Source organism: Microsporum canis, genomic scaffold (genome assembly GCF_000151145.1).
Source record: "Microsporum canis CBS 113480 supercont1.7 genomic scaffold, whole genome shotgun sequence".
Taxonomy (NCBI): Eukaryota; Fungi; Ascomycota; class Eurotiomycetes; order Onygenales; family Arthrodermataceae; genus Microsporum; species Microsporum canis.
Genome location: NW_003299163.1, coordinates 311,991 through 330,899, shown reverse-complemented (window position 1 = coordinate 330,899; position 18,909 = coordinate 311,991). Strand labels below are relative to the sequence as shown.

The window sequence follows — 18,909 nt, the reverse complement described above, 5'->3', positions numbered from 1 at the left end:
TTATTTTTCTTTAATTTTATTATATGTGCGGGGGGGGGGGCAAGATGAAATCAAGAAGATAAATGTCGATTAATTACTTAAAAGAATAAATGCATAAAGGGGTATGTGGTGTATGGGTATGGGTATGGGTATTACATCTGGCAGAAATAAAACAAATAGAGACGAAAAGAGTGCGACAACAGGGGAAAGTTGAATGAAGAGGAGAAAGAAAATAGGTGCAGTTTCTCGCCTCCTCCCCTTGCCATCATCGGCCTCTCCTTTCCTTCGGTCTTCGTCCGTCCACCATCATTATCATTCATCGTGTGTTGTCGTGGTTTGCGCCTTCTCTCCTCCACGATCTCCGCAACTCCCGCCATTAATCATACATGCCATCCTCAACATGAGCCTGCAACATCGGGGGAATAAAAGAGTGTTGGGGATGGGTTAAGGTAAGTGAAGGACATAAACAAAAGGAAGTCGAACAACCAGAGATCTATGTATCGTTTTTCGCATCAAGCCGCCAGCATCCAGGGGAAAAGCGTTAAAGCCAAACGCAAAAAGGCATCAAAAAGGAATTTAGGAACAGGGACAGGAACAAAAGTTAAATATCAACACGCTCAAAAAACTCAATCATAAAAGGCCAAAAATGAGCAAAAACTGGAATAATCGACGTGAGATGTAAGTATAAGCAGAATGCCACCACCGGTTAATTTTTTGGTCTTTTTTGTTTCTTAGATTTTGAGTGCGGTTGTGCCGCCATATATTGCGGTATATATCATCAATTCTTCGTAGTGAACGTTGGAACGGGTTAAGGAAAACGTCAACATGAGGCCATAGTTGAGACATGAGCGAGTGCTATTTCTCTTCTCATCTATCAACCTCCCCACACTGCCATCGTTATCATTCATGGCGGCGGGGGCGGAGGTGGAGGCGGTGGGGGCGGAGGGCCAGCATCAGTCTTCTTTACCGCCTTTGAATTAGCCCTCGGCTTCACCTTTCCGCCAGTCATCCATTTAGCAAATCCACCAGGCGCACCAGGACGTATCACCTTCTTTGGTGCTGGAGGTGGAGGTGGAGGAGCAACGTCCACAACGACGACGGGCTCTTCCTCTGGCGGTGGAGGAGGTGGTGGTGGGGGATCCGGCTCCTTGGGTTTTTCAGGCATGGGCCACATATGCATGCTTACGGTCCAGTCAGGTTCAACAACGGTGTCCCAGACCTGTGGTAAGATAATGTCGCCGTTGGGGCCGACTAGGTCATAATGGCCGTCTGCAACATGTTGGCCGATTAGGTCGACATGCAGGAATGCTTGGCGGATAAGCTCTTCCATTCCCTATATTAATTTGATGTTAGTATTCATGCGTTGGCAGAAAGGGAGGTCTGAATTAGATTCCAAAAATAAGACACTTACCTGCCATGTCTTGCATAAGTCATAGGGGAACTTAAACTTCCTACCTATCGCATCTTTAAATTGAACGGGTTTCTTTGGCGGCGGTGGCTTTTTCAATGCAGCCTCGGTTGCTTTTGCTGCTGCTTCGGCAGCCTTGGTATCTCCTGCAGCAGTAGCAGCCGCCGTAGCCTCTGCTATAGCGATGGCAGCTGCCTCCTCGGCCTCTTTCTTTGCAGCAGCGGCCGCTTCTTCTGCATCCTTCTTTGCCTTGGCAGCTGCAGCCGCAGCCGCCTTTTCTGCCTCGACCCTGGCTTCTTCCTTTGCAGCAGCAGTAGCAGCAGCAGCAGCATCGGCGGCAATCTTCTTCTCTTTAGCAGCGAGAGCCTCCGCCGCAGCCTTGTCAGCAGCAGCTTTCTTAATAGCAGCTTCACGAGCAGCGTCACGCTCCTCTCGCTCTTTTCTCTCCTCGATGATCAACTTCTCAAGTCGGGCAATTGCTTCATCTTTTGGGTCTGGCGGTGGAGGCTCGGCGGGAGCGGGGGGTGGAGGGGGAGGTGGCGGTGGCGGCGTTGGTGGAGACGGGCTGGGACTCTTACTCTTTTCTTTCTTAGCCGGGCTAGGTTCACGGGCCTGAATTTGGAAGAAGGGCGGAGGCGGGAACATAGCTGGAGGTATGTGAGGATACCGCTGTATATACTGATAGTATGCAGCTGCAGCCGCAGCGGCTTGGGCCTGGGCTTGGGGATGGCCGTGTCCATGCATCATAGGATGGTGGGGAAGAGTGTGCGGGTAGCCGTAGGGTACCATCTCCGGCGATATATAAGGCGGTGTACCGGGGAATGATGGGGGATGGCTCATGACTGGATGAGCCATGGCAGGCTTTGGTGAGTCCTCTTCATCGTCCGGTGAGCCGCTGCGGGATCGATGTCGAGGAAGATGGGCATGTGGGTGGTGTGGTGGGTGGATGGGGTGGTGAAGTGGCATGCGTTGAGCGGCATGCGGGTGAGGATGTGGTAGTCCATCTGGACCGGTGTAGTATCCGTGAGGGAGTTGCTGATGCCCCTGCGGAGGCGGATAGTGCCCGCCGTAGGGGTACTGTTGATGTGAGTATTGACCCATGTGTCCTGCTACAGGGTTCTGATGGCCCATGGGTCCCAATTGAACAAGCTGAGTTGAAGGTCCCCCAGGATGAGCATGAGCATGTTGCGCCTGGGTGAAAGACGGGGGTGGTGGAGGCTGTTGGTGCGGCGTGTATGGATTGAATGATGGAGCAGATGACGCTGGGCCCTGTGTTGGAGGTGCTGGCCAGAACCGTCTATCAGCCGGGTTTGGTGCGTAGTCTAGATAGTCGTCCTCGTCGTCCTCTTCTTCTTCTTCGTCTTCCTCCTCCTCTTCGTCTTCTTCTTCCTCTTCAGAAGAGTCTGGTTCAGGTGATACGGGGACCGGAGGCGGCTGAGGGGGTGCCGCTCGGGCGTGTTGTCTTCTTGACCTGTGGGAAGGCACCGCGCGGGCTTCTTGGACCTGTGGGTGAGGGTGTTGGTGCGCGTGTGGGTGCGCACGAGGGTGGGGATGCTGACTCTGGTGCTGGTGCCGCCTCGATGAACGATGGCGGGGTGGTCGAGGATCGACTGGTTCGCGCAGCCTGTTGGATGTGCGTGGTCGTGAAGCCGAATCGGACGGCTTTAGCTCGTCAGGATATTGGAGATGAGACCAAGGTCCTCCGACTCCGTAGTCTTGATATTCGTGGCTTGAAGTGGACGGCAGGGAGACCTGCTCGCCTGTTCCAGATGAGTCGTCGTCACTGAATGAATGGTCAGAACCGGGCGTGGCACGTCGGTTCAATCTGAAGAGGAGGGATCAGTATACGCTTTGACCGAAAACAGAGGACCAGGTTGGAGTCTCACGGCATGGGACGATTGCGGCGGAAGAGGAAGTATCCGGCCAGATCTCTCCACCGAACGGAATGATCTGGGAGAATATATCCTCAATTTGAAAGCCCAACGGCAGGATAATTGAGGTAGCAACAAGGTCGAGGTCGAGTGGTGGCAGAGCAGGAGGATAAAACCGTTTGACTTGAGGGTTCAAGGATGAAACAGGACCTCGTTTTGTCGGAAGTCAATATATATATATCCGTTATTCCTGGGGTATCCGATTTCAACATGAATCCAACCAGGGTTCGAGGATATTATATAGTCCTAAATGGTGAGGCTTGGCTGTTCGACAATTAATACTAGTCGGTATCACCAATGAAGGGCGAAAAGAGAATACTCGGTCTAGATATGTGCGCCTGAGCTGTCGTATTAGTGACCGAGTTGACTATATATCATTCAATGAAGACGAAAAGCAAGCGGCGGATAGCGGGAGGTAACCAATTTAAGTAAAACAGAAGAGAGAGAGAAAAAAAGAAAAACGAGGGCGAAGGGCAAGGCGGGCCAGGCCAGGGTGAAGACGCACAGGTGGGGAGCCTGTTTTTTTTTTTTTTTCCTTCCCTTTGGTCTTCTTCTTTGCTGCCCAATCTGCAATCATCAATGACGACTGCAGGATAGGCAGGGCAGGGCATCCTCTAGATGAGCTGTAACAAGGAGCAAAACCACACAAGGGAGGCGGCTAAACAGAGGCTCATCGATGCATTATGTGGGTGATGTATACATATACGTAAATCATGAGCTATTCTTACTTACCTTTCCGATCTAGATGGTTTGATGTGCCAGGTTTCGGTGGTTTGCCTTGCTTGCTGGCGGGGGGAGGTCGCTGTCTTCTGGTAGGGCAGACGTAGGTTCGCCCAACCCAACGGCGGAGACCGACCTAATGGGTACCCAGCAGCCCAGCTGGAGCCTTCTCGGGGCGGTGCAGGTCGATTACAAAGAGGGAACTTGAAGAGAAGCGGAACTTGAGGGGGAAAACAAGAAGAGAAGAAGTAGAAGAAGAAGAAGAAGAAGACGACGAAGTTGAAGTTGAGAAGTTGATGTTTACTTCGCCCGATCGGGACAGGTCATGTGGTCTGCACAGACTTACATGGAGGAAGAAGACATTAAGACGATGATATAAAAGAAAAGATATAAGATGGTATCAGATGATTATACGAGAAGACGATAGAAGAATATAGAAGAGAAGAAGATATAAGATCAAAATATAGAGAGAGTGCTAGCTACTCCGTACTCGAGTGACGTGCATGCAGCTGTCACCTACGCAGCTAATAAAGGCAGATTCCATACATACATACATATACATACACGGTCAGCGCTCGAGGAGTCATAGAGTATATGTAAGTCACCGCCAGAAGCCTTGCAGTGAGGCTGCCGGCGAGAAATGAGACGTGAGGTACATCCCCCTACCACCAAGGCCCGGCCCCATACCTGCCATGTACTATGTACATACATACCTCGAAGAGCCTGGAGACAGTGACTGACTGTATATTGCAAGAAAGATGAAAGATGAGATCCCCTTGCCGGAGTCTTTGACAGGTCTAATCCTACTTGGTGTTGAACTTGTCGATACGAGCAAACAATATATTGCTACGGCACCAAGAGGTAGACTATTGACAAAAGAAAAGAAAGTCATATCCGAACTGAAAATACAAATATTTAGTGTTTACACGGAGAATCCATTACGTCAATATTCGATATTTCCCCATACTCAATTGATATATATACGGGCTGACGGGGAAGAAGGCGTTTCTATTTCTTCAGCCAAAAACCCCTGACTACCATCTGCTTTTTTCACCCCCTTCTACAAGATGGGATGATACAGTCCATCGCAGGCCCTGTGGTGCCACGTCATACCATTTAACGCTGCGAATCTGGTGTTGGATGCCCTGGATTTCTGGTCTTGTTCCCCTTCCGCAGGGCATGGCTGCGTGCCTGCTTCAATGCTCGTTATTTGGTAGCCTGCTCACTTCCGACTGGGGGGTTCCAGTGGTCATTTTCTCCCTGTTTCGCCTGTCAGGTGAGGATATAAGAGACGCCAAAAGAGACAAGCTGATGGGTAGGGTACGGATAGCCAGCTGTGTTTGAAACAAGCCATGTCGATGGCTGGAACTTGGTATTTTGCGGGATGTGCCGTCGATCAGACCCTGCTTATTTGTATAATACGTCTCCCTTGCGTACTATGTATGGAGCATACTATGTATATACATAGTAGTATGTGGTTGGCCATGGACAGCTACATAGTACATACATATGCTGGGACAAGGCCAGCTCTGGCATTGGAATGTCTCTACGCTCATCAATGCGTCTAGACTCGCCTCGATATAAAGATCGACGAACACATAGTAAGACTGGTATCAGAAGCCGGGACAACGCAACCAGTGCATCGCCAACGAGACCACATACACGTATAGTTTGCTGAATTAAGTCTGACTGCTACCATTAGAACCGGATAAAGACAAACATGGTTTGAGTATTCCTATTTCGCCGACATCAGACCAAAGGGATGAAAGAGATTGCATGATGGCGGAGAAGGATGCATTAATATTCTATATCTTCTAGACAGCTCATCAACTCGACTTGGACAGCCGGTCAAGCAGTGCCTGGGCAGCAATGAGTTCACTCTCGTTGAACTCAGGGCTTACTCCCGCCTCACACCTCTCCTTCACGATCTCACGCAGCTTCCGTATCGACAGATCGTGAAGCTTCTGCGTCGTCTCAGGAGTTGGCAGCATATCGTCCCGTCTAGACTTTGGTCCCAGCCTCTCCAAAAGGCGGGCAGTGCTCTAGAACAAACAGGGTAAGCGGAATTGGTCAAGGGTGGTGGCTCAGGTACGACATACCAGGTTCAGACCGTAGTACCCGCGCAGATAATCGTCGCAAAGTTCAATGCTTCGACAAAACCGTCGTACAGACTCAGCCAGGGTTCTCAATGTTGTCTCTGGAGCCTCGGATGAGCTGGTAGAGATATATTGTAGTTCTCCTAACCTGGCGTGGAGCTAGTATTTCCGTTAATTGCGATTAAGTTCAATAAATGCACATAGTATAGGATGCGCCCTTACATTCCATGCATTCGGCAGGATGAGAAGTGCCTCTTCGAGACAGAATATAGACTGAGAAGCTAGCCCTTGGCTGTGATATAAGTCTGATAGTTCGCACCACGCCTCAGCATCCGTTGGAAATGCATCGAGGAATTCAACAAGGCTTGAAATCGCGTCTGTATGTCTGGATAGGGACCGTAGAATCGCAATACGTCTTTTCAACACCGGCTATATAGAAGTTAGCAAGCCCGCCCTCTGTGGAAGACTTCCTTTGCTGAAAAGAGGTGTAAATACTCACAACATTCACCGGATTTTCCTTTAGAATGGTGTCATATCTACTCAATACCTGTTTCAAAGCCGCCTCGTCCGCCGCAGTCGCCTCGTCGTATAGTCCGCGCAATCCCATCACTCGCTCATTGTCCTCCCCGAACCGGGAGGAGAGCCTGTCCAGACACTCCCGCGCAGACTTGTCGTCTCCCGTCCGTAGACAGGCAGCCAGCAGCTGTTCATAGCTCGTCCATAGCTCCGGTGTTTCTTTCTGGGAGAATATCGAGAAGGGAAAGGAAGGGAAGCGAGACGGTTGGCTTTGGAGGAACGAGGGAGCTTGCTGCGAGAGACGGAGGGAGGCCTGGGGATCAGACGAGCTCAAGCCCAGCTGTGCGTGAAAGAGAGATTTGGCCATCGCAGGTATATCCTATCTATGTATTAGCTGGTGCAAGTATATATATATAATCGATATCAATCAACTCACTGGCGATGTACTTTTGGTTCTGGCGTTGCTAAGGAAAAAGCGGCGAAAGGTGACGTTTTTTTTTTGAGCGCTATTAGAGGTTCACGAGATAAGTTCAGCAACAACTTGTGACCTTCATCATTATCGACGCTGAACCGTCTAAGGGAGAGAGAGAAAAAATACAGACACAGTTTGAAGCTCTTTTGCTCGCTGTTCTTTTCTCCAGAGACAGAAGCTTGAGAGTTGTGTCAGCTAGCTATGAGATAGAAAAAGACCGCCTATTTAACTAACAACTCGACCATCCCACCACAGCTCACCCGACCCCCCGGCGGGATACACAACAGCCTTCTAGCTACTACTATTCTAGCCGTTGGTGATACTGCGGAGGCAGTTCCATCGCCATGTTAGTTACCTCTTCTTTGAAGATTTACGCTGCAGCTGCTGATATGTTTGTGCACAGGTTCGAAAAATCGCTATATGACCTCATCCGAGGCCTGAGGAATCATAAGGGAAGCGAGGGTGAATATATCCAGAACAGCTTGAAGGAATGCCGGGCAGAGATAAAGTCACAGGATATGGGTTAGTCGACTTGTTCAGTCTTGTTGCCCTGCTTCTGGCGGGCAGGCCGTATGCGCGCGTGTGTATACAGAGGCTGACCGTTTATTCAAGACAAGAAGGCAACTTCGCTATTAAAGCTCATATACCTAGAGATGTTTGGTTATGACATGTCATGGGCGTCCTTCCATGTACTTGAAGTCATGTCTTCTCCAAAGTTCCATCAGAAACGTGTTGGCTACCTCGGAGCCGTGCAGAGCTTCCGGGTCGACACAGAGGTCCTGATGCTCGCAACAAATCTGTTGAAGAAGGTTAGGGCGTATACCGGACATATCACTGCTTCTACGGCTCTTCCGGTTTGCTGATATGATGGCTTTTCAGGATATTGTGTCCGCTCAGGTCCCGACGATGTCCCTACCTCTTATAACTCTTCCACATATTATTTCGCCCTCCCTTGCGCTATCGCTGCTATCAGATCTTATACCACGCTTGACCCATTCTCATGCCGTTATTAGGAAAAAGACAGTTGTGAACCTTTACCGGCTGTCGTTGGTATATCCGGAGGCATTCCGGATAGCGTGGCCAAAAATGAAAGAAAGATTAATGGATACGGAGGAAGACGGCAGTGTCACGGCCGCTGTTATCAATGTCGTTTGCGAACTGGGTTGGAGAAGACCACAGGATTTTCTGCCACTGGCACCACGGCTCTTCGAGCTACTGGTTGATGGAGGGAACAACTGGATGGCTATCAAGATTATCAAACTTGTAAGTTTCTCTCTCCTACTTAAAAGGCTCAGGAGCTAATGGGACTATCGCAGTTTGCATCGTTAACTCCATTGGAGCCACGACTGGTTAAGAAGCTTATAAGGCCTCTAACCAACATTATGCAAACTACTTCGGCCATGTCTCTATTATATGAATGCATTAATGGGATTATCCAGGGTGGTATTCTCGACGGGGTCGAAGGGATCCGTGAAGGAGAAGCCATTGCGCAGTTATGCGTTGACAAGCTTCGGGGCATGCTTGTTCTAGAGGAAGACCCTAACCGTAAGCTGGCCCTTAGACGTAAATTGAACATAAAGTGAATATACACTAACAGGATGACAGTGAAATACGTTGCTCTCCTTGCCTTCAACAGAATTGTCACGACTCACCCGATGCTGGTTTCAGCGCATCAAGATGTAATAATGGGGTGTCTCGACGACAACGACATATCCATCAGACTACAGGCCCTTGAATTAGTTTCAGGGATGGTAGCTAGTGACTCGTTACAGCCTGTAGTAAACCATCTGATTACCCAGCTGCAAACCTCTTCTACAATCGCGGAGGGCCCTACTGCCACTACATCACTCCTTGCACATATTACCCCTTCCGCAGATCTGGAGGGTGATGACCCTGAAGAACACTTAGAACTAGCCAGGCAGGACAGAATGTCTGCACCTCCTCTTCCAAACGAGTATCGTTTGGAAGTTCTCCACCGGATTCTGGATATCTGCTCGCGAGATACATATTCTAACCTTACCGACTTTGAGTGGTATGTGGACGTTCTCGTGCAGTTAGTCCGATTAATTCCGCCAGCTAGTGCCTCCAAAACCAACGACGAGCACTCCACTAAGAACGCCCACGATCAGAGAACTGATATATCGAATCGAATTGGCACGGAGCTGCGCAACGTTGCTGTAAGGGTCAAGAGTGTACGGGCCGAGGCAGCTCGTGCGGCGGAAACATTGGTGCTTATAGATAATCGAGCAGCGCTATTCCCTTCATCTGGCACCTCGAGCACAAATCTATTAGAACCTATTGCTTGGATAGTTGGTGAATATGCCGAGTATCTACGTTTCCCGGACCAATCACTCTCTTCTCTAATACACCCTTCCAACCTAAGTCTTTCCCCCAAAGTTCTTTCGGGATATATACAAGCGATTCCCAAAGTTTTTGTTCAACTCACGTCTGGGTTCTATGACTGGGACATAAACAAGCAGAGTCATGTGTCCCTGTTACTAGCCCGGATTACAGATTTCTTGGAGAAACTCTCCTCTCATCCAGAGTTGGACGTGCAAGAACGAGCTATTGAGTTTCTAGAGCTATTACGCCTGACAAAGGAAGCGGTATCAACATCAGATGTTGACTCGGGAAGTGTGCCGTTGCTCGTATCCTCAGCTATTCCAAGCTTGTTTACCGGCTTGGATCTCAACCCTGTAGCTGCTGGAGCACAGAAGAAAGTCCCGATTCCAAGTGACCTTGACCTAGACCAACCGATTAATCCTCGGTATATCCACATCCAGCGTGAGTCAAGCAATGGCTGGTTTGATTCCTTCAACCACGATGAATGCTATCAATTTTACCACATACCGGACTCAACGTCGTTCGTTACCAAGCCTCAAAGGGAGACTCTATCGCCTACCACACTCCAACCAGCATCATATCAGAATACTTCCGAAGGACTACTACCCGAACCTACAGAGGTTGTCACTAGAAGGCGGATGGCAAGGAGAGAGCGCAACAAAGATGATCCATTTTACATCAGTCTAGGACACGGAGAAGGAGAGTCCTCAGATGCAGCCACACCCTTTAACCAAGCTCTTCGTGGTGCAAACGAAGAAGATCTGGATCTAGATTCGATTCCAATTATTGACCTTGCCATAGATCAACACAAGTCTGAGAAGGCAGATACCCAAAAGGCCCGCAAACCAAAACGCAAAGCGAAACCTAAGAAAGTTGAGATTATAGGGGACGAAACCCTTGAGTTTGATAATCCAATTTCTCCGCCACCTACTCTTAAACCTAACACCGCATCAGCTGCAGCTGCCAAAACAAAGAAATCTCTATTGGAAGTCGACTCAAGTGGACTAGGGCAATTGTCTCTTGAGGAAGATAGCGGTCTAACCCCTGGTGTTGGTGATATAGCGAGAAAGGAGGCAGAGGATGCAGAAATGGTACAGGCGATGGCCGAGATACAGAGATTACGTTTAGAAATGCAACGGGAAGCGGAGCGAGTTCATGCAAGCCAAGACGTCCCTGCCGAGGGTAAGATGATAAAGAGGAAGAAGAAGAAGAAAGTTGTATCATCTAAGAAGACCAAAGCTAGCTCCCAGGAAGCAGAGGGCGAGGCGTCACAGCAACAGGATACGGTGGGCGACCAAGGGGAAACACCTGTGGTGAAGAAGAAGAAGAAGAAGAAGAAAGTAGTAGCGTCTCAAAAGGCGGTACCAGTGCAAGAGGAAAGCAAGGAATAGTAGACTGCCATCAGGATGGAGTTCGGTTTTATCAACTAAGGACTTTTTGGTTCTTTATTTGCATAGGCGGGTGTTATGCATCTCTTGAAAGGATGATGGTCAACTTTGTGGATATGCATAATAGATGACATATTTTTAGAGCTACAAAACTGCATATAGCTAGAGATATATTTAACGTGGATCTAATATGTCTCTAGAAACAGATACTTTCCAGCAAGAAAAACCCGGTTGTATTCAAGACCGAGCATTATCAGCCCCCTTTTTGAAGAGACAGATGTTAAAAATACAAAAGAATGAGAACCTTTGAATGAGGAAATTAGAGCATAACTATTGACAGTAGAATGGAAAAATGTTTGGTTAGAGGAAGAAGGTAGATAACAGAAGAAGCTATAAGCCTATAAATTTAACTGGTCCATTGGGTGATAAATCTAGAGAAATAACCCCATATTTCGGGGATGACCCTGGCTAATTCAAAAAAGATACCACCACATAGGACGAAAAGCAGTAGAACTGTTGCGGTACCGAGGTAGTTAGCAGATATCCCGTAAAAAACATCTTCCTCTCGGAGGTGTAAAGCCGTAATAGGGGATGAGAGCGGTGTATAGTCCCACGGATGCGAAATGGTAATATCACGTACCAACCCAGCCCATAGATAGAGGAGACTTTGCTTTTTGTTTCGGCTTGGTCACCACCTCAGGTTTTCCGCGTTTGGAGGCTTCTTTTTTGGCAAATCTCTCGTTCGCCCTTCGCTGTTGGGGAGTCTGTGGAGCCTAAATATTTCAATTAAGAACAAGTTAATAATTGCATAGTTTGAGCAGTAAGCCTGTACTTGGGGTTATTCCGTGCTAGCATACCATTTTGCTATGAGTTGATCTAGATAATAGAAGGTCAGGGGTGGTCGTCTGATTTGTTTTATTAGGCGGGTTTTTTTTCCTTTTCGATGACTGGCGCGCAGGTAGGACGCAGAGATATTATAAAGGTAATATATCGATGGGTATTTCTCGATTCCTGACGGACGGCGTATATATATCACTGGGAGTAGCGTAAACTGGCCAACTGTCCTCTGGGTTGATGACTTGTGGATTCTAGAAAAATCTCGAGTGAATGGAGTTCAAGGCTGTCTGGCAACGATCTGAGCTGGACAGATATAGGTAGGGAATCTCCGAGCAATTGAGTCACAAGCAGGGCTGTTTGGTCTAGTTCCTCGCTGTGATGCGCCTTTGGATATTGAAAATGAACACGAGAGCAACTTTCATGATGTCAGTTGATTATGTCAGCCAAATGATTATGTCATCTTGCCAAGGCCTTTTTGCTTTTTCATATTTGTGGAGAAAGTTTTGGAAAAGAAGAAAACAAGATGAAAACAACATAGCTTCACATAACTTGCATCCGGGGCTGTCCGAAGAGGCTTCTACTGCTCATTACTTTGCATAAGATGGCTCAATTCATGCGACGGAGCTACAGCAGCAGCTCCAAACCAACCTCACCTCATGTACGTAACTACGCCCCCCAATTAAAACGTGACTTGAAGCTCACTAGCTGATATATTTAGGTCATGGTCTACAAGAACTTCGGTCGCCCCTTTTTGAAGATCTTTATAGGGTCATTAGTCTGCTATCAAGCTGCTTATTGGGCGTGGAACAAGCTAGAGAGGGAAGACATGGTTCACCGTAGTGGAAACGGTACGATATCTCTATGTCTTGCTTCAATAGATAAGCTTCCCATGTTCAAATGCTTATATCAGAGCTCTTCTTCATTAGCAAAATCCACGCAATCACCAACGGATAGATGATCTCAGGAAAGGAAAGCTGTCTTGCATTTGCTGTGCAATTAGATACCCTCGGAGCTTACTTGCCGTGAAACAGGGGCTTATCAATTGAACATTTTACGTGTATAACGGATTACAGGATGCCCCGTTTGGGGAAATAGCTATTGTGGGTGATATCTAGCTCAAAAGAAAGGGGGGAAGCTGGACTGGGCACATACTTCTGGGAGTTTTTACGGACCAAGGGAAGAACAGGGCTGCCTAGCCGTTACAAACCACCAGCTACGCAATCACGAACGTCACGCGCCATCTATGAGCCTTGCTTGATATCAAATTCTGCTGTATATGTTGATCGGCCAGGCCTATCCATTTTGATGTAATGAAGGGATTATATGATACTATTACCTGGTCCTACCGGAACTAGCATCAACGGTGACTCGGTGATTAGGTCTAGACCGTAGTCTGAAGTTCTACGACTGGCATTCATTTCTTCGAATACTGGCGTAAGCCGGGCCATTGGCGGATCAGTTTATCATTAGTTGATACATATTTTCTTATCACCACCGCATATGTGTATATACTAGTGGCCTATTGATACAAGTCGAGTTCTTTTAATTTGACTTTACAGGGATAAGGACGAATCTAACTTGATATTGAGCAACTGTCGACAGGCCTAGGATTCATCAATGTCACATCAGAGCTAACGGGAAGACGGAAATCAAGCTGTCTTGTTGTTCAATCTGTCTACTACGTCCTTGGGAACATACGATGGATTGAACTGTGCGACGCCAGCACAGAGCTCCTTGACCTGAGGCACCTCTCCAAGCTTGTTCCACCACTTCTGGAAGTTGGGGAGCTCAGAAAGCTGCTGGGAGAACCACTCGTCTCCGCCAATTCTCTTTGCCCAGTAGAACCACGGGGCCAAGCAAAGGTCAGCATATGTCATCTTACCGCCAACGAGCCACTCCTTGTCTTTGAGTCCAAGATCTACAACACCCATGACACGACGAGTCTCGGCAGCATATCTGTCAATGGCAGACTGGAACTTCTCGGTATGGTACCATTTGAACCCTATAGAACACAGCAACCCGTCAGCCATCGTACTAGCAGGAAGCAACATGGATAAGGGAGAAAGCGCATACACGAGAATTGGCCGATATACGGGCCTTGTCCGCTGACTTGGAAATGAAGCCACTGCCTCAGGTGATACTTCTCAGGCATCGAAGAGAAAGAGATGGTGTTCTCCTTGTCATATTCATCGATCAGATATTCGACAATTGCACCGGATTCCCAGAGATAGAGGCCAGTGTTTGGGTCATGGATGGATGGGCAACGGCCGTTGGGATTGATGGCAAGGTACTCGGGCTCCTTGCACTGCCTGAAGTCGGTAGACTTAAGCTCGTAGGGGATGTTGAGGGTTTCGAGGATGATGGCGACCTTTACGGGGTTGGCTGTGGGGAAGATGCCGTAGAGCACCAACGGCTTGATGTCTCGGGGAGCCATTGTGAGTGTAGATGTTGTTATATATGCCGTTAACTGGTTGCACTTGAGATGGGCTCTATACTGTATCTTCCTGCCAGCACAACCTGGAGTTCGTCCTCTTTATAGATGTATAGAACTCCTCAGCCCCTCCATCCCGCCCCCCAGCCCGCGGCCTCCCCACAGCGGCCCTTCGCGGTCGAATCTGCTATTGGATACTTATATATCATCATAAGACGATTAAAACTGGAGATACTCCGCGTACCAGCCGCTATTCAGGGAGAAAAGGGGGGCAGAAACAGCAACATCACAAGTTCAGTTCTGCATTTCCACCTGTCAATTCCGTATTCTATCTTCCTGTGCCTTGTCGACTAAAGTTTCTTCACTACGACAACGCGCTTCATACCTTTGCACATTCACTTGACCCAGATGTCACGTCGTAAAATATAATGTAGTGAATTCTAGGTCAACGATTAAATATGTCAACCCACCATCGGCCGCCTCTTGAAAGGAGCCAAATACAGCCAGTCTCTCTGCTGCCAACCAGCGCGGGCTCGCCTTGTTGCCGAATGACAGATTTGACCCATGAAGCTCCTCTTTAGCCACAGTTGAGCTTGGTGATGCGACCGAGGCTGACAGGATCTTCAACGTCATCGTTGGCCAGTGTGAGCCAGTACAAAGTAGTGAACCCTGCGGAGGGTGACCTTGGCCCGGTTGACCTATGAGCATCCCCAATCCAAGGAGGCCTTATACCAATATTTTGTCTTCTTTGATACCAAAGAATACCCATCCGGGCCACCGGACTTTCAAAAGGGTGCAGCTCGCTTTGCCAGCTTTGGTTCCCAGTCTGCAACCACTGAGAAGGCAGAGGCTGAAAGACTTGTTAATCTATTCGCGGAATACCCGTTCAGTAACTCTTTCTTGCCATGTAAGTATGGTCGCTGGTGCTGTGCATCGTTTTAGTCGTACACTTCTCATAGTGAAATCGCCGGGGAACAGAACACCACAGCCCACACCAGCAGCATTATCTGGCCCTCTTGAAAATGTGGCTGGGCCTTCTGCAAGACTGCCATATCTCCGCAACGATTGTTTGATCCGTGGTCATCATCGTTGCGTTGCTACGCGTACGTCTGATGCGGAAGAGGCAGGCAAGAGGTAGACGCTGGTTTAGTAACGCTTCCGGGAGATTTGACTACCTGGAAGTTGCACATATTATCCCTCACTCCCTCATGCGGGAGAATTCAGCAGAGGTGAATCATTCTTTATCAAACTCTGGTTGAAGGACTCTATCTCACCACTTATTTTTGCTGACTCGCTTTTCTCCATGTGAAGAAAATACTATGCAATATTACGCATGTTCGACCTCAGCGTGATTAGCTTAATCGAGGGTCCTGATATTGACCCTTCGACCCTGAAGTTACTTGCTATATCCTGCGCGATTTGTATCATACTTCAACTTAGCGGTGCTGGAGAATACATCGACCGAATCACCCGTGGCATGGAGGTTAGAGCGATGGCTCTACGGAGCTTAGCCACATTGCTTTCCTGGAATTGGGTGTTGGCTTGATAGAGTGACTGTCCGATAGTTGATTAGATCTAATACGATTGATATAAGTTTCATCAGAGGCAGCCAGTTAAAGGGTGTTGCGCCCCTTGAGTGTAATGGCAGAGCGCAAAGATGTTGTCGTCAAGGCCTCCTCCATCATTGATAGTTATCCTTGCAAGGCACTGCATAGCTAACCTTGCTATAGAGAGCACAGGCATGAGGCCCACTTGACTCAAAAACGAGGAGACTTGGTTTAGCTATAAGCCTCCTGTCTCTAGAACTCCAATCAAGCCTTGAAGATGGCGGGACCTTCACGCTTTGGCAGGTAAGGATGGTCACCACAGCTCATTGACTTATTACAGAACAAAGATCGAATCACTAAAGTCGCGTAAGAGCAAACATACTCACGTGACTGGCCACTTCATTTTCTTCCATCGTCGAGGCAGACAAAGACAGCCATCAGTCGATATCGGGACTTGTGAGCAATCCGGGTCAAATAGAACAGAAACACACAATGGGTGGTTTTGAGCAGAATGAGAGCGCCGAATCGCATCTGGCAAAGGTATCTACTCGTCTAAAAGCTCCTCTACCTAAGGAGCTGTCTCTATAGGGCATGCATTCAGCTGGTGAACAACTGTTGTTAACGTTATATTCACATTATAGGCATTTAAAGACATAGCTAGGTGAGTGACAGCAAGGTCTAGCCGGACCGTTAGGTATCTATTATAGCGGGAAATTATATCTAACATCTATACAGAGGCGAACAAACAGCCGAAGCTATTGAGAACCATCTTACTCGCATAGAGCAGGAAATAGATCGTCTCCTTGGATCTGTTGAAGCAGCAAAGGAGGGTACGGAAGCAGTAACCAAAGATGATAAGGGAAATGGGGAGGCGGAGGGCGTGAAAAGCGCTGATAAATGTGACGAGAAGGAGCAACAAAAATAAGCAACGGGAAGGGAGAGGGGAATTATGGGAAGCCAAAGAGTTTCTCTAGCTGGAAAAGCCCGTCTGCATTCTTCTCGGCAACACCGACTTCCGTTACAATGGCGTCGATAAGATCGTACGGCGTGACATCGAAGGCGGGGTTCCAGACGTCGATTCCAGGGGCAGCAATGTTGACGGTTTCAAGAGTGATGTTCTCCTCGTTTTTACCCAGATCACTGATACGTGGGCCTGTGATCCTGGTGACTTCCGATTTTGCTCGTTCTTCAATTATGATATCCTCTCCTTCCTTGGTGCGCAGATCAATAGTGGTTCTGGGCGCGGCAACGATGAACTTCACGCCGTGATATTTGGCGAGCACAGCCAGTTGATATGTTCCGATCTTGTTGGCAGTGTCTCCGTTTGCGACAACCCGGTCTGCTCCTACCACGATGGCGGCGAGGCCGGCTCCCTTTTGCGCGAGGAGAGAGGCGGCCATGGAATCTGTGATCAAGGTGGCTGGGATCTTGTCATGTACTAGTTCAAAGGCAGTGAGTCTGGCGCCTTGGTTGTACGGCCTGGTTTCTGTGCAATAGGCGTGCTCGAGCTTATCTGAGGCTAGAAGGGAGCGGATGACTCCCAGCGCTGTTCCATACCCGGCAGTTGCAAGAGAGCTAGAATAAAAAAAAAAAACCACATCATTAGCACAGCCAGTCCCTTGTCGCTCCAACTTCTCTCATCCTGCTACTGGACTATCCCAAAACGTACCCTGTGTTGCAATGCGTCAAGACACCGACCTTCTTTCCCTCCTTACCTACAGGAGTGTTATTCACGATCCACGTTGCTCCAAAGTCTCCCAATCGATGGTTATCCATCGCATCGTCAATCAGCATTTTCTCCGCCGCCTCAACATACGCCTCCGCCAGATCTTTGCCCTTGGGGTCCCCGATCTGCTTCCTCTTCTGCACCAACGTTTTCAACTTAATAGCCGCATCACTCAAATTAACCGCCGTAGGCCTACTGGTAACCAAGTAATCTAGCTTCTCTAATATGTAGGCTTCGACCTCGTCTGCTTCAGTCGACAGCTTCTCATGGTCCATCAGCTCTGTCAGCTCGATCGAGAGTGAGAGAACGGCAACGATAGCGATAGCCGGCGCGCCTCGGACGTGCATCTCTTTTATAACATGCCATCCTTCCTTAGCTGTTGAGACGGGGATATATCGTTCGACGTGGGGTACCTGGAGCTGGTCCAGGACCTGTAGCATGCCGCGCTTGTAGCGGATCGATTGAAGAGACATGGCTGAAGAACTATGCGCCGGACAGATGGAAGGTACTGTAGCCTCTCGTGTAGTTTTATTTTATGCCCTTTATCGCTAGAAACAAATGGATGTTGGTTGTTTTCTTCAGCTATCTTGAGAATTTGGTAGAAGGAGAATTTGAACTTGATGGGCGGGGAGGAGGGGCAAAAGCCACTATAAAAGTTTTTATCCTATACAAGTCTACGATGAACAGGCCAACACCATATAAAACGACGAATGAAGCAGTGAAGATGGTTTGATATAATTTCATTTATGAAGTTATATATTATGATTCTTTATTCGTCGAGCTTGACAGGTGGTGAGGATGCCTGTTGGTACCTAGATTGGAACAATTTGACAGCGTCCAGTTCTAGATACAACCAGGATAAAAACAGCTTGCCTGAGGAGTCTTTGATCCCCCAAGGTGCTTCATCCATAGTTTGTGTGTGCAATCCCCGTTCTGCTTGTTCTCTCTGGCACGGCGAGTGCCTGTACGAGTTCTTCTAACCATGTCGGCTCCCTCAACGCCTATCTTTCATATCTTAATTCATTCCAACTCTACCAAGATGAAGTATTCGTAGACAACATGTAGAAAGCTCAGAAGGGAGCTCAGCATTGTATCATTATAACGTCACAAGCGTCTGTAAACGGGTTAAACTGCTCTCTAGTCCGCCGAGATGTAGAGTACTATCAATCGCATCAGTATTGAATTTCTGGCAAAAAAGGCAGTGCGAACATACCATTATTCCCCCGTACGAATGCATCACCGTAGCTCCGTCTCATTTTACCGTTGACGTATTCCTCGGTCTTTTCCAGGGCAATGTTCATGTAGCCATCAACGGACTGGAGCTCGCCTAGCAAGGGGTTAGAACATTACTCTCGGAAACACAGTCCGTGGTAAATGCACGAGTCTCACCTTTGTAAACGACACCGGAGTTCAGCTTGACAGTAACTGGAGCGCCTGTGATTTCTCCAAGAAAAGCAGAGGGATCTTTGCCCTCGGAAGACGATGAGGCCTCCATTTCAGGTCAGGTTAATACAG

General features: G+C 48.3%; 11 protein-coding genes across 11 annotated transcripts; 5 read left to right on the top strand and 6 right to left on the bottom strand.

The window, feature by feature from the left end:
• Window positions 1-883: 883 nt before the first annotated feature.
• Window positions 884-3,614, bottom strand: MCYG_07294 (formin-like protein 20; the record flags this gene model as incomplete). The annotated part of the gene is made up of 3 exons (XM_002843465.1): window positions 884-1,312; window positions 1,391-3,212; window positions 3,274-3,614. 3 exons carry the CDS (start codon window positions 3,276-3,278, stop codon window positions 884-886), a joined length of 2,256 nt encoding a protein of 751 aa, XP_002843511.1.
• A 417-nt stretch (window positions 3,615-4,031) lies between these two features.
• Window positions 4,032-4,412, top strand: MCYG_07293 (uncharacterized protein; the record flags this gene model as incomplete). Its single annotated transcript, XM_002843464.1, has 2 exons — window positions 4,032-4,141; window positions 4,190-4,412. 2 exons carry the CDS (start codon window positions 4,032-4,034, stop codon window positions 4,410-4,412), a joined length of 333 nt encoding a protein of 110 aa, XP_002843510.1.
• Window positions 4,413-5,864: 1,452 nt separating this feature from the next.
• MCYG_07292 (tetratricopeptide repeat protein 35) lies at window positions 5,865-7,017 on the bottom strand (the record flags this gene model as incomplete). The annotated part of the gene is made up of 4 exons (XM_002843463.1): window positions 5,865-6,080; window positions 6,138-6,293; window positions 6,357-6,563; window positions 6,634-7,017. 4 exons carry the CDS (start codon window positions 7,015-7,017, stop codon window positions 5,865-5,867), a joined length of 963 nt encoding a protein of 320 aa, XP_002843509.1.
• Window positions 7,018-7,823: 806 nt separating this feature from the next.
• Window positions 7,824-11,122, top strand: MCYG_07291 (adaptin N terminal region family protein; the record flags this gene model as incomplete). Its single annotated transcript, XM_002843462.1, has 5 exons — window positions 7,824-7,976; window positions 8,002-8,385; window positions 8,412-8,667; window positions 8,728-10,826; window positions 11,054-11,122. 5 exons carry the CDS (start codon window positions 7,824-7,826, stop codon window positions 11,120-11,122), a joined length of 2,961 nt encoding a protein of 986 aa, XP_002843508.1.
• Window positions 11,123-11,259: 137 nt separating this feature from the next.
• Window positions 11,260-12,112, bottom strand: MCYG_07290 (uncharacterized protein; the record flags this gene model as incomplete). Its single annotated transcript, XM_002843461.1, has 4 exons — window positions 11,260-11,523; window positions 11,563-11,679; window positions 11,707-11,951; window positions 12,073-12,112. 4 exons carry the CDS (start codon window positions 12,110-12,112, stop codon window positions 11,260-11,262), a joined length of 666 nt encoding a protein of 221 aa, XP_002843507.1.
• A 179-nt stretch (window positions 12,113-12,291) lies between these two features.
• MCYG_07289 (uncharacterized protein) lies at window positions 12,292-12,948 on the top strand (the record flags this gene model as incomplete). Its single annotated transcript, XM_002843460.1, has 3 exons — window positions 12,292-12,348; window positions 12,409-12,538; window positions 12,806-12,948. 3 exons carry the CDS (start codon window positions 12,292-12,294, stop codon window positions 12,946-12,948), a joined length of 330 nt encoding a protein of 109 aa, XP_002843506.1.
• A 391-nt stretch (window positions 12,949-13,339) lies between these two features.
• MCYG_07288 (glutathione S-transferase II) lies at window positions 13,340-14,170 on the bottom strand (the record flags this gene model as incomplete). The annotated part of the gene is made up of 2 exons (XM_002843459.1): window positions 13,340-13,692; window positions 13,764-14,170. 2 exons carry the CDS (start codon window positions 14,122-14,124, stop codon window positions 13,340-13,342), a joined length of 714 nt encoding a protein of 237 aa, XP_002843505.1.
• A 59-nt stretch (window positions 14,171-14,229) lies between these two features.
• On the top strand, window positions 14,230-15,866 carry MCYG_07287 (conserved hypothetical protein; the record flags this gene model as incomplete). The annotated part of the gene is made up of 7 exons (XM_002843458.1): window positions 14,230-14,423; window positions 14,478-14,539; window positions 14,566-14,648; window positions 14,703-14,773; window positions 14,827-15,255; window positions 15,433-15,655; window positions 15,852-15,866. 7 exons carry the CDS (start codon window positions 14,230-14,232, stop codon window positions 15,864-15,866), a joined length of 1,077 nt encoding a protein of 358 aa, XP_002843504.1.
• Window positions 15,867-16,160: 294 nt separating this feature from the next.
• MCYG_07286 (uncharacterized protein) lies at window positions 16,161-16,593 on the top strand (the record flags this gene model as incomplete). The annotated part of the gene is made up of 3 exons (XM_002843457.1): window positions 16,161-16,208; window positions 16,310-16,329; window positions 16,404-16,593. 3 exons carry the CDS (start codon window positions 16,161-16,163, stop codon window positions 16,591-16,593), a joined length of 258 nt encoding a protein of 85 aa, XP_002843503.1.
• A 22-nt stretch (window positions 16,594-16,615) lies between these two features.
• MCYG_07285 (methylthioribose-1-phosphate isomerase) lies at window positions 16,616-17,867 on the bottom strand (the record flags this gene model as incomplete). Its single annotated transcript, XM_002843456.1, has 2 exons — window positions 16,616-17,243; window positions 17,338-17,867. The coding sequence occupies 2 exons, from the start codon at window positions 17,865-17,867 to the stop codon at window positions 16,616-16,618; spliced, it is 1,158 nt and encodes a 385-aa protein (XP_002843502.1).
• A 664-nt stretch (window positions 17,868-18,531) lies between these two features.
• On the bottom strand, window positions 18,532-18,889 carry MCYG_07284 (LSM domain-containing protein; the record flags this gene model as incomplete). The annotated part of the gene is made up of 3 exons (XM_002843455.1): window positions 18,532-18,554; window positions 18,608-18,721; window positions 18,784-18,889. The coding sequence occupies 3 exons, from the start codon at window positions 18,887-18,889 to the stop codon at window positions 18,532-18,534; spliced, it is 243 nt and encodes an 80-aa protein (XP_002843501.1).
• Between the last annotated feature and the right edge of the window lie 20 nt (window positions 18,890-18,909).